Source organism: Vicia villosa, linkage group LG4 (assembly GCF_029867415.1).
Source record: "Vicia villosa cultivar HV-30 ecotype Madison, WI linkage group LG4, Vvil1.0, whole genome shotgun sequence".
NCBI classification, from domain to species: domain Eukaryota; kingdom Viridiplantae; phylum Streptophyta; class Magnoliopsida; order Fabales; family Fabaceae; genus Vicia; species Vicia villosa.
Window position 1 is genome coordinate 119346855 of NC_081183.1, and position 12345 is coordinate 119359199.

General features: G+C 35.1%; 2 protein-coding genes across 3 annotated transcripts; one reads left to right on the forward strand and one right to left on the reverse strand.

The window, feature by feature from the left end:
• The first annotated feature begins 477 nt into the window (after window positions 1-477).
• Window positions 478-4370, forward strand: LOC131595108 (protein ALTERED PHOSPHATE STARVATION RESPONSE 1-like). 2 transcript variants are annotated; one of them, XM_058867378.1, is made up of 5 exons: window positions 478-692; window positions 1176-2510; window positions 2744-2955; window positions 3075-3295; window positions 3441-4370. In XM_058867378.1, the coding sequence occupies exons 2-5, from the start codon at window positions 1190-1192 to the stop codon at window positions 4177-4179; spliced, it is 2493 nt and encodes an 830-aa protein (XP_058723361.1). In that variant the 5' UTR covers window positions 478-692; window positions 1176-1189; the 3' UTR covers window positions 4180-4370. The 2 variants fall into 2 exon arrangements, with proteins under 2 accessions (XP_058723361.1, XP_058723360.1); XM_058867377.1 differs by having other exon boundaries at window positions 479-692; window positions 1089-2510.
• Window positions 4371-8745: 4375 nt separating this feature from the next.
• On the reverse strand, window positions 8746-11925 carry LOC131599553 (mitochondrial outer membrane import complex protein METAXIN-like). The gene is made up of 6 exons (XM_058871865.1): window positions 11593-11925; window positions 10953-11284; window positions 10304-10380; window positions 10114-10174; window positions 9618-9777; window positions 8746-9494 (listed from the first exon to the last, which is right to left on the reverse strand). Exons 1-6 carry the CDS (start codon window positions 11750-11752, stop codon window positions 9304-9306), a joined length of 981 nt encoding a protein of 326 aa, XP_058727848.1. The 5' UTR covers window positions 11753-11925; the 3' UTR covers window positions 8746-9303.
• Between the last annotated feature and the right edge of the window lie 420 nt (window positions 11926-12345).

Genomic DNA, 12345 nt, shown 5'->3' on the forward strand with positions numbered 1-12345 from the left:
GCAAGAAATTGAACTGTAATCATTTTTATTAAATCCAACGCTAATCATTATTTAACCGACTAACAATCGATGAGTATAGTATTTCGACTTTATCAATAAGTAAAATTTTCAAATGTAAATCACATTATATTGATGCATTAATACTTACTTTTAAAAAATTAAAACTCAAATCTACTATAGACTTAATGATTATGTAAATCCAAATTAACCCAAGTCCCAACCACAATAAATTTTTCACACTTACACAAAATCATTCACCATATCATACTAGTAGGGGCCCCCCTCTAATAACAAATTTTGACCAGTCACTTTCATCCAAAAATTACCCAACTAAAAAACAAAAAAACATAATCATTCATAAACACCAGTGGCAACATCGTAAATAACCCCAACATGAAGTCCTATATTACTAACGTTCTCATATTCTCTTCTCCTTCTTCCTTTATTATCTAACCCAACCTGAACACTAAGCTTTTATTTTTGTCTTTTTTTTTCCTCTCATTTTTTTTTTCATTATTATACTGTTTTCTTCTTCTTGTGTCTTGTTTTGACCGTTGCTTTTTTGTTAACGTTTTCTCTGTTCATTCTCTCTTGCTTTTCTTCTTTCTCTCTCTCTGATTCCTTCTACACTCTGTCATTGCTCTAAAGCACTGTTTTGTTCCTGTTCCTGTTTCCTCCAACACCATTCTTAGGTATGTTTCTTCTTCAACATGTTCTTCATAATCTTACATTTCTTCTTCTATTTTTTTGGTAATTTATACTTTTTATTATTGTTTCTTTTTTTTCATTTAAAGAAATGGGTTTTTTTTTTCTTGGAGATTAAGCTGGTTTATATTTATTTTTATTTTTATTTTTTAGAAAAATTCATATATGAAACTTTGCATGCTTTTTTTTTTAATGTAATCTAGTTTTAAAATTTCTTATAGTTTGATTTTCTGGAAATTATAGGAAAAAAAAGTTTTTGATAAATCTACATTACTAGCATCTGTGTAGAGAAAGAAAAGAATCTTACTTTATTTACATTGTTTGGTTTAATTAGTTCAACTATGATGCTAAATGTTTGATTTTTGTTTTGTTTTTGGTGTTAGATTTGGGGTTTCTTTATGAATCTAGTGAAATATGAAGAAGGGTTGATATTTGGTTTTGATGGAAAGTTAGGATTTTGTTATTCATAGGGAGAGAGGAAGAGATGGGATGTTCACAATCTAAGCTGGATGATGAAGAGTCAGTTCAGCTTTGTAAAGATAGGAAGAAGTTCATTAAACAAGCTGTTGAGCAAAGGACTCGGTTCGCGACCGGTCATATAGCTTATGTTGAATCTATGAAAAGGGTTTCGGCTGCTCTTCGTGATTATATTGAAGGTGATGAGCCTCGCGAGTTTTCGTTAGATTCGGTTGTTACGCCGCCTTTTACGCCGGTGAAGAAGAAAACTAACCCTAGGATTGCCAATGGCAATGGTAATGGCAACCCTAGGATTGCCAATGGCAATGGCAATGGTAATGGAAATGGTAATGGCAATGGCTTTGTTCCTATATCGGCTAAATCTTTCGCGCCATCTTCGATTGAATTTGGAGTTGGACCGAATTCGTTCACGCCATCGCCGATTGAATATGGAGTTGGGCCGAATTCGACTTTGAGAATGAATTACTTTAGGCCAGGTGGTAATCCGGCGGTTTTAGTTGAGGAAAGGCCTCCATCGCCTGAAATCGTCCGAATGGAAGCGTATGCTCCAATGCAGCATTATGGTGTTGATGGTTATTTTGCAATGCAGTCATCACCACCAATGAATCCGTCGATTTTTCCTTATTCTCCTCCGAATGTTAGGCCTAATATACCTCCGCCTTCACCGCAAAATGCTCAGTGGGATTTCTTTTGGAACCCTTTTTCCTCGTTGGATTACTATGGTTATCCGAACCGAAGCAGCCACGATCAAAACGGTATGGATGATGAATACAGAGGACTAAGGCAGGTTCGAGAAGAAGAGGGAATACCGGACCTTGAAGAAGATGAAACTGAACATGAAGATTATGTTGTGAAGAGAAATGTAGTAGAAGAAAGACCTAGAAATGATATAAATACAAACCCCTCCAAAGAAGAAGTCCTAGTTGAAGATCTCGACGAAGATGACGAGGATGATGACGATGATGGAGAGGAGGAAGAGGAGGATGATGAAGTCGGAACAGATGACGAAACCGAAATCGAAACTGAAACTGAGCATGATGCTAAAGATTCACAACAAGCTCATGGAAACGCGAGTTTTGAAGTATCGAAAAATCAAGCTGCGGGTCATATTGAATCCAGCCGTAGAGAAATGGAAATTGGGAAACAAGAGCCTAAGGAAGAAATGGCAGGTTTTACTGTTTATGTAAACCGAAGACCAACAAGCATGGCAGAAGTGATCAATGATCTTGAAGCTCAATTCAAAACTGTGTGCAATGCAGCCAATGATGTCTCAGTTTTGTTAGAGGCGAAGAAAGCTCAGTATTTGCTAACGTCTAATGAACACTCAGGTTCGACGGAATCATTCAATTTATCAGTATTTTCATTTTGTTACAAGTTTATTTTCATGTTCATTTGATAACAAAATCCAATCTAAAAACTCTTATTTTACTTGAGTATGGTGCCTTAGACTACTCGGTCATCCTGACTTATTAATTGATTGTCATGTATCTAGCAATTGAGTTTCTTGTTCTCATTATTTCTAGAATATGAATTTGAAATTTCAAATATGTTTCATTTGCAGCATCGAAATTATTGAATCCGGTCGCTTTGTTCCGGTCAGCTTCTTCGCGCTCTTCTTCATCAAGATTTTTAGTGAATTCTTCAACCACTAGAGAGGAAAGATGTGAGGGCGGTAAGGATATCTCAAAGGAACATTGTAGGCTTTCTGGTAGTCACCAATCTACATTGGACAAGTTAAATGAATGGGAGAAGAAGCTCTACGAGGAAGTCAAGGTATTATAAGCTTTCCGATTATATGCTTATGATATACTCTGTCTGGTCCTTAATATAACTTTTCAGATTCAATTGAATCAATTTTGGCAACTTACTATGTTAACTTTCTTGTTCAATAGTGTGGAGAGCGAGTCCGAATCGCGTATGAGAAAAAATGCAAGCAACTAAGCAACTATGAAGTAAAAGGAGAGGATCCTTCTGCAGATAAAACAAGAGCAACCATTAGAGATCTAGACACTCAAATAACAGTTTCAATACACTCAGTTGAAGCTATTTCTAGGAGAATCGAAACTCTAAGGGACGAAGAGTTGCATCCTCAACTTCTCGAATTGGTACAAGGGTATGTATAAAAGTCCTTATCGTACATCGTTGTTTATCCGAACAACTAAACCTTTTCTGTCAGAATTCGAAGTGTTTTTCATCGTTGTATAAAAGTCTTCATATTGTGCTTGCTGATTCTTCAATGTATATACAAATAATGACAGGCTTGAAAAGATGTGGAAAGTGATGGCAGAATGTCATCAAACACAGAAGAGAACCTTAGACGAAGCAAAGATTCTTCTAGCCGGCACCCCTTCTAAATCGCATTCCAGAAGACAACAACAGCCTTCCATCTCAATGACCGATCCAAATAGGCTCGCCCGATCAGCCTCAATTCTCGAAACCGAGTTACGAAACTGGCGAAACACCTTCGAGTCATGGATCACTTCTCAAAGATCCTACATTCAAGCACTAACCGGATGGCTTCTCCGGTGTGTGAGATCCGAACCCGACGACGTATCAAACTTACCACCCTACTCTCCTCAAAGGATGAGCAACACTCACCCGTTATTCGGACTTATCGTTCAGTGGTCAAGGCGTCTGGACGGAGTGCGCGAAAAGGCGGTGCTTGACGGTATGGACTTTTTCGCAGCCGGGATGGGATCCCTCTATGCACATCAATTGAGACAAGACTCAAGGTCGAGTTCATATAGAACAACAACGAATCAAAATGGTGGGAATATGGAAATGGTTGAAGTTGGTCATGTGGAAGAAGAAGAGGTTATGGCTCCTGAGAAACTTGCTGAAGTTGCTATAAAAGTGCTTTGTGCTGGAATGTCTGTTGCTATAAGCTCATTGGCAGATTTTGCTTATGATTCTGCAGAGGCTTATAGTGAAGTTGTGAAGCACTGGGAGAGTGTCAAAGGCCAAAAGCATAATAATTGTAGTGAGAATAGAACATAGTTGTTGTTGTGTCACATTTTGTGTGCTTATTTAGTTAACTAGTTTGTTAGGCTTGTTTAGCTATGTGTTTTTGTCAATGTAAATTATGCATTTAGCTAATCAATACAAAGGTAGATAGCAAGGGCCATTGCACCCTTTATTGTTCAAAATCAATTTTCTTACCTTTCATTATGTTTAGATAGACAACTTGATTAAGTTTTTATGGTAGAAGTGCTTATCATATAAGTGTTTATACATAAGCTATTTCCATAATAAAGTATTCAATTAATTCATTATTTATCAATATAAGCTGTTTTCATAATCTATCATGGTAAGTTGAAAACAACTTATCAATATGTTAGGAAGTTGTTTACAATATATTTAATTGTTGTTAGTATTTCTATTTGATTTATTATTTGAGATTTTCTGTCTATTTTTTCAAAGATTGTAATATCTTTCCGCTCAAAAGTCTCACCTGCCTCACATGAGTAATTGAAAGAGTAATTACTCAACACTTTTTTTCATATGTGATTGTAATATTATAACATTCACATGTGATGTAACCTCTCATTTTTAATGTATATATTTGTTTCGACTTTGAAACTAGAAATAGGTGGAGGTTGAATGAAACGAAGTTATGATATGATAGAGTGAGTTTCTAATATGGCGAAGTGGGAGTTTACATATAAAATTAACATTCTAACGTTCAAGTCAGTGAATGAGTGAAAAAATAGGAGTGTATGAATTAGAGTATACCTAAAAATGGCGCGTGTTGAACTTTATGTAGTATGGACGGTTGAAACCGTCCTTGTGGAATACAAAGCCTTACGCATGTTGTCGTCCGATCATATCTAATGGTGGGAAATGCGTTGGAGGCCAAAATCACATGTCCTCAATTGACGCGACGTCCCACCTATTTTGCGTGCCTTTTCGTGTGATGCTTGTTGAATCTTCTAGTGTGGGCCTAGCGACAGCCCAGAACACTTGCTCCCTACGCCCTTGTTCTTACTCATAGAGCAAGGACTTGCTACACATGTCTTTAGTCTGGCCTTAGTGAAAGGAAGTGGACGATCCTTGATGGAACATCAATAACATTGAGAACATGTACATTAAATATCTCTTTCGTGATTAGCAAACATCTCGCGGGAGACTCTCGAAATGTGACCATACAAGTGATAGCGATGATGTCTATACGATCTCGGGTAATTGAATGTTCTAAAGAGTTTGAGTCATGATTTGGATTGTCGTTGGTTTGCGTTTCGTAACATCTACTACTGTGGATCGTACGGTTGTCTTCGTTGGAGGATATATGAGGATTTTCGGGGTTACTATCTCCTTTTTTTTATCATTTGTGAGTCTTGAGAGATCTTCTTTTGTGTTTTCAAACTATTTCATCATTCTCAATATCCTCTAGTTGGTCATCATTCGATAAATTTGCGCCTCTTCCTATGGTGAAGTATACAACTTGCGAGTCACTAAGTTCATCTTCTTCAAGGTAACACTTAAAAACCTTTCTTTTCTTCTATATTTATTTGCGTTACTAAGGTTTATGAAGAAGAGAGATATGGAAGATTTGAAGGAGAAAAGTAAAAATAGCACATCAGAATTTACACTGGTTTAACCTTAAACCACGCGGGCTATTTCGTCCCTAAGAATTTTCTCTGGGAAAATACTCTTTTTCGTCCCTTAACTTTGCCTCGGGGTCCATTATGGTCCCTTAACTTTTAAAAAGTTCGAATCAATCCTTTAAGTCTTAAAAACGGAGCACGTAAGTCCTTTCCGTCTATTTGCTGCAAACGGACGTTTGGGTCTGCAGACGTGACAGATGACATGGCTTATCCCTTTTTTTTAAATCCAAAAAGCCCAAAATTTCCAAACCTAGAAAATCCCAAATTAAACGAACCCTAGCTTCAAATGGTTGCCGCATTAACTTAATAACTCCAGAGAAACAATTAAAAAAACAAAAACGTGTGAAGCCTAAACATTCATGACTTTTTTTTTTGAAAAATAAATGCTTCAACGTTCATGAATCTTTTTTCTGGAAAATAAATGCTTCAACGTTCATGACCCTTTTTTCTGGAAAAAAACAAAAACTTAATAACTCTAATGGCTTCAAAGTTCATGATTTTTTTCTGGAAAATAAATGAAACGGCAATCACCGATCTCTCATCTCTCTCGCGTTTCATTCTGTTGTTTTTTCAAACTTGCTCGCTACAACAGCAATGACGTATCTCTCTCATCTCTGCCGACCCACTTGGATGAAAACACAAACCAAATTAAATGGATGGGTTTGTGAAACAGAAAGTTGAGGGTGATTGTTTTTATAAAGAAAAAGGGATTGCATTTGGTTAAGAGCTGTTCGTTAAATAAATAAATAGTTAAGTGATTTTTTTTTTGAGTTGGGGTGATTGAATTTTATGGGTTTGGATGAAGAAATGTATTGAAGTGGATGAAGATGAATGATAAATCATGAATATTGAATTTTCTGGGTTAGAGTAATTTTTTGTTGTTGTTACTTTGAAATAAATATAATGTTTTATCCATATCAGCACCACATGTATGCCAAGTGGATCTTGATTTTGACTTTGACTAATAGATCTAACGGAAAGGACTAACGTGCTCCGTTTTTAAGACTTAAGGGATTGATTTGAACTTTTTAAAAGTTAAAGGACCATAATGGACCCCGAGACAAAGTTAAGGGACGAAAAAGAGTATTTTCCCAATTTTCTCTTGAGAGTTCACCTATCAAGTTAAGCTTTTATCACAAAATCAACCCACAAACTCCTTACACCAAACTTTTACTCAGGTTGGATCCTTTATATCAATCACAATGTCACAAGAGAACAAGAATCTTAATTTACAATGTAATGAGAGACAATCAGATTACCAACTAATATAGGACTAAATCCATGATTATATAGCTCGCATCTTGCTAAATGTTCAAGTATTATTCATCTTGTGGTACTCACACAACTTAAAAGGACACTCCTATTTTTCTTATTCTAGTATCATCATGTTTCAAATTCTAGAAAGGTTCTTTATATTAACCATTTCTTTTGCATTTCACCTTAGAAAATGCATGTCTTCTATCAGAACTAGAATCCGACCTCCCGATAAATATCCTAAAACATAATTTGGAAGCTTTGTACGGACCCATTGAAGCATATTTTCACGTAACATTAATTCTTGTACAGTGGTAAAATCTTTTCCAACATCAATGTTTACAACACTTGGTTAGGCGACATCAATGTGTACATTTGGTTATAGCATGAGACTGCACCTTACCTATAAGCAATAAAATAAGATAATTCAAGCATAATTCAACACATCCGGATATTGAACTCCGGGGAGCTTTAGATTGTACTCTCCATTTGATTATTCTGGTTTTTTTCTTCATTTAGAATATCGTCTGAAGAGTACAATCTAATGCTCATAATGCTTTTTTGAAAAAGGGAAAATAGTTTTTGACTTGGATAATCGATTATGGTTGTGTGTATAATCAGTTATGAAGCGTATCTCGCCCCATAATCAATTACGGGTATGTCATAATTGATTATGCACTTATTTATGATTGAGTAATTGATTATGGTTGTCGTATAATCGAATATGGCGTGTATCAGGTCAAATTTTTCTTAATTATTTTAAATAATTGATTATTGATATGTCATAATCGATTATGAACTGAATACAAACTATTTTCATTATTTTACTTTATATGGGAGTTTATGGTAGCTCAACTATATAAAGGACTCTGATGATCATTTATAAAATACACATGTGAACTGAATATCTTACAAGCAGTCATTTTTCTTTTTCTCACGCTGATTTAAACTTTCATACACTTAATATATTTTTTTTCTTTTTCTCACGCTGATTTAAACTTTCATACACTTAATATATTTTTGGTGTTAAAAGAGAAGAGAAATGTTAAGAACATTCTTTTCAACACTCTATCTTTTATTTGTTAAAACATTTATGGGTTCTACCACTTTATGTGAGACCTATTTCTAAAGTGAGAGACCCACACATGTTTTAATCAATAAAAGAGTGAGTGTTTGAGAGAGTGTTAAAAAGAGAGTGTTACTAGCACTCCTCGAGAAGAGAAACATATATACAGATATTGTTTGTAACCTTTACTGTTATTATACTCACATTGTATGTATACCAAGAGAAATTTTTTATCTTGAACTTGTAAGGAATAACAGTTTCAAATGAAACATGTGATAAAAGATTGGTATAAAGGTTTTAAGTTGAACATATATTAAAAGTTTGTTTGTTAGTAAAAATCTAAAGTTGCTCTCCTTGGGGAGTGGACGTAAACTACGTGGTTTGACCGAACCAGGATAAATTATGTTATGTGCTTTCCTTTTTCTCTTATCTCTCTAAAAATTTTCAATTATCTTTAATATTGCTCCTCATCTTCCTTTCGCGTAAAACTCTTTTGAAAATCTTTTATTCCTAAACATTTTTAAAAATTAAGCAATCCTCGTATGGCGCCTTGGCTATGTATATGTCATCTCATATGGCACCTTAGTTGTTTTTGGAGTGCATACTTCATATGAGATGAACCTTTTATTCCTAAACATTTTTAAAAATTAAGCAACCCTCATATGGCACATTGGCCATGCGTGTGTCATCTCATATGACACCTTAGTTGCTTTTGGAGTGCATACTTCATATGAGATGACGCCTCCTCTTAAATCAAAAACAAAACTTGATTATTTGGATAAATTATGAGAGAACATAATTATTGAAAAATTTAATTGAAAAATTTGGTTATTGCTGAAAAAATTTCACAGAAGTAACTACAAAACATTTAGCAAGCATATTACAAAAATCATTCCTAGATAAAAGCTCTCATACAAGATAATAACAATCATTCCAACAACTTAAATGTACAAAGCTAACAGATACAGAGGTCCTCTCAGATGATTGATCATTCACCACACCACCACTCAAAATATTGCATCACATTCATTTGAAAAAGTATGGCTATTACTTGAGACAAAGAGTCAAAGAAAATAAACAAAATCCTATAGTAGCAAAATTTGATATGAATGGTAATTTTCCTTATATCTAAATTTTCATGATACAACAGAAAAGGATGTAGAACATCAAAAACAAGTTCAGCCTAGACTTTCATTTTCATTCATCATAACCATAGTTTGAATCGCCGTCGACTAACCCGCCTTCGCCATCATCACTGAATCCAGACATGATACTGAGAAACAAAACAACTGCAACTAGCTGTGCTACCACAAAATATTTCGCTCTTTTTCGATGTTTCTTCTCCTCCTTTGTTTTCTCCTTTTTATGTTTGCTCTTGAACTTTGAATCTAACAATATAAAACGAAAAACAAAGATGCATCGGTTACTTCTGTTTTTTAAGGTAACCAAATCGAATAAAGCTGATAGATTGGTGAAGTAGGTGATTACGAAAAATTCTGACGAAATCTTACTTGAAGTTGAAGGACCTCCGGAAGCTGACGATGATGCACCAAAGTATGGTTCATTAGACGGAGACGTACCAGCAGCTTCTATAAGTTCTTCCTTATGCTGTTGCACGTATTGCACTAAATTTGCGTGTTTCAAAAAATTGGTTCGCAAAATTGATGATTCCTGGTATATAAATGCAGGAACCTAAGTTAAAACTTTTCCTCGATAATAATTCTGGAGTGTTTTTAATAAGCAATAGCTGCTACATAAACAGTATTCGTTTAACTCATAGGAAAAAGATGAAAAAATCAATACATATAATCTATGATATTCATCGAGTGGAAAAGTCAGGACCTCAACGGCGGAAATATGGGAAAAAGAATCAATGGAATGCTTATAGACATAAATTCCTTATACCACGACACAGATTCTTCGTCCAATTTTTATCGACCAGCGAAAATCACTATCGCATCCATACATAGTTAACTTTAAACAAAAATCTAGTGTAAGATAACTCACAGGAAAAGCTTGAAGAACTACTAATGCATGTGCGAGAAAAATAGCATCCAAGCTTGATGCCCTGCATAAACAGAATAAAGCAAGCAATGACCAGAAGGACAAAGTCAAAATTTTCTCTAATAATGAAAAACGAACCGAAACGTTTTTAACATAAGATAAACTTAGCTAATAATAAACTAAAGAGGTTCACCTGTTTTCAAATAAGTAATTCTCTTCCCCTAACAAAGTTGACAAAGCATCATATGCAGAGTTTGCTCTTCCATAAATCTGTTGTTCAACACAAGCAAATATGTATGAAATATGAATACCTCCAAAACCAAAGAGAAAACGAAAAACAGCATTGAAACTATCATCCAGAAAGGACAGAAATGAAATTAATGACCAACGTGTAAGAAATTATAGATGAAATAAAATCGCACATAGCATGCAATGAAGCATTGACACCGACACATGATAAGATATCGACACGTAGACACCAGTTAAAATTTCAAAAATGGATTCACTGCATGCATCAGTGTTTTGTCAGCGTGCAAGGCAGGCTACTGCACGCACAGGACCCCAAATTTGTCATGGTTAAACTATATCTAAATAGAGCCTCATAAAATATTTGTCAGTTAAATTGTAATTAAATAAGGGTTCTATTTGTTTTGTCATGGTTAAACTATGGCTAACCTACTCAGGACCTCCATAAACTTGAGACAACTCTGGTGTCAGACACCAAACACATCTTCAATTTGAAGTGTTCGTTCGTACTACATAGACATGTAAACATAACAAATTGAAAGTAGAACTTTCCACAGTCCCAAATGTCATAAAAGTAAGCATGAAAAGAAACAAACCTCTTCTTCCTTTACTTCAGCATTGTCTTTACTAATCTCATGTTTCTGCTTCACCCATCGAGCTTTCTTCCAAAACAAAACCTTTCCTATAGCCCACGGAAGATCAGAGTAATAGATCCTATAAGCCGACAAACTATCACTTCCCACCCAAAGCTCATACTCAAGTGCATCAGCAAGCCAAGTTGTGAGCATCACTTTCGTCGGTATGCATTCAGGAAGTGAAGATACACCAACATCTAAATCACTTATATCCCTTTTCAAGCCCTCAATGATCCCTCCCTTGTCATTATTATATGTCACAGAATCACCAACCTCAAAGTAAGGAATTTGTTCTATGCACACCACAAACCACAACCAATCAAAAAATCAAAATAACAATCATCAAAAGTATAAGTCAAATAACAATACACACATTACAAAAACTAAATTTTAACCTAAAAATCAACTCAAATAAAAATACCCACTTGCACAAACAAAACCAAAACATCAAAAAGAAGATAATTTCATCAAATGGGCATGAATATAAAATGACCCAGAAGGCTAAAACACAATCAAATGTTGAAAAGAATAAAACTTTGAAATAAAAAAGCTATAAAATTAAAAGGGCTATTGTTAGAATCAACAAAGATTGAGAATTTACCAGAATCAGGGTAGTTGAGGTGGTGATCCAAGTGGAATGGAAGTTGAGAGAGTTTGAGATAGATGTAAGCAGACAAACATTGAGGACAGCCGGATGGAAGACCAAAACAGGGTTTTCGAACAACTAGGGTGTTCGTTGGTGTGTTCTCGTTCGTTTCCATTGTTGTTATGGACAAGAAGAAGATGATGATGAAGAAGAAATTTGTAGGGTGTTACTCAAGAGTTAAGAAGGTGAATGTGATAAAAAAGAATTAAGAGAAAGATTGAGGGAAATTAGGGATTTGAAAATTGAAAAACGAAACTTCCATCTTTGATGTGGGCTGACCCTTGTAGAAAATTTACTTGCGGATCCAATCATAATATGGGTCCCTTTATTAAAATAAAATTGAGAATATTTTATCCCACCTCTTATGTCTCTATTGCACAATGGGAGCTCTCTAAAATATCCTCTGTTTTCGTAGATGTATTTTTGAAAGCAAATTTTTTTTGTTTAAAGTTGTTTTGTTTCGTAGATGCACATACGAAAGTTTTTGTAGATCCATCTTCAAAAGCATTTGATGTTATATTCGCGTCAGACTATTCTCCTTCCCCATTCTTCACTTTCCTCATATCCAAACACTCAAACTCTCCAAACCTCAAAAATTAAACTTCTAACTCTGGAGCATGTCACGCGTCAGTTTGGCTACCAGCAGACGATACTTCGTCACCCTTCTAACTTCGCTCCTATCGCCATGACCCGTCGGCAGCTAGATGA

What these genes read in the sequence shown, in the direction of transcription:
- LOC131599553 (XM_058871865.1), bottom strand. Translation starts at nt 11,752, where the DNA reads ATGGAAACGAACGAGAACACACCAACGAACACCCTAGTTGTTCGAAAA. An exon ending in CCTCAACTACCCTGATTCTG is followed by an intron (nt 11,285 to 11,592) that starts GTAAATTCTCAA and finishes TGGTGTGCATAG; the next exon opens with AACAAATTCCTTACTTTGAG. An exon ending in AATTACTTATTTGAAAACAG is followed by an intron (nt 10,175 to 10,303) that starts GTGAACCTCTTT and finishes CTGTTTATGCAG; the next exon opens with GGCATCAAGCTTGGATGCTA.
- LOC131595108 (XM_058867378.1), top strand. Translation starts at nt 1,190, where the DNA reads ATGGGATGTTCACAATCTAAGCTGGATGATGAAGAGTCAGTTCAGCTT. An exon ending in AACGTCTAATGAACACTCAG is followed by an intron (nt 2,511 to 2,743) that starts GTTCGACGGAAT and finishes TTTCATTTGCAG; the next exon opens with CATCGAAATTATTGAATCCG. An exon ending in CTTCTCGAATTGGTACAAGG is followed by an intron (nt 3,296 to 3,440) that starts GTATGTATAAAA and finishes AAATAATGACAG; the next exon opens with GCTTGAAAAGATGTGGAAAG.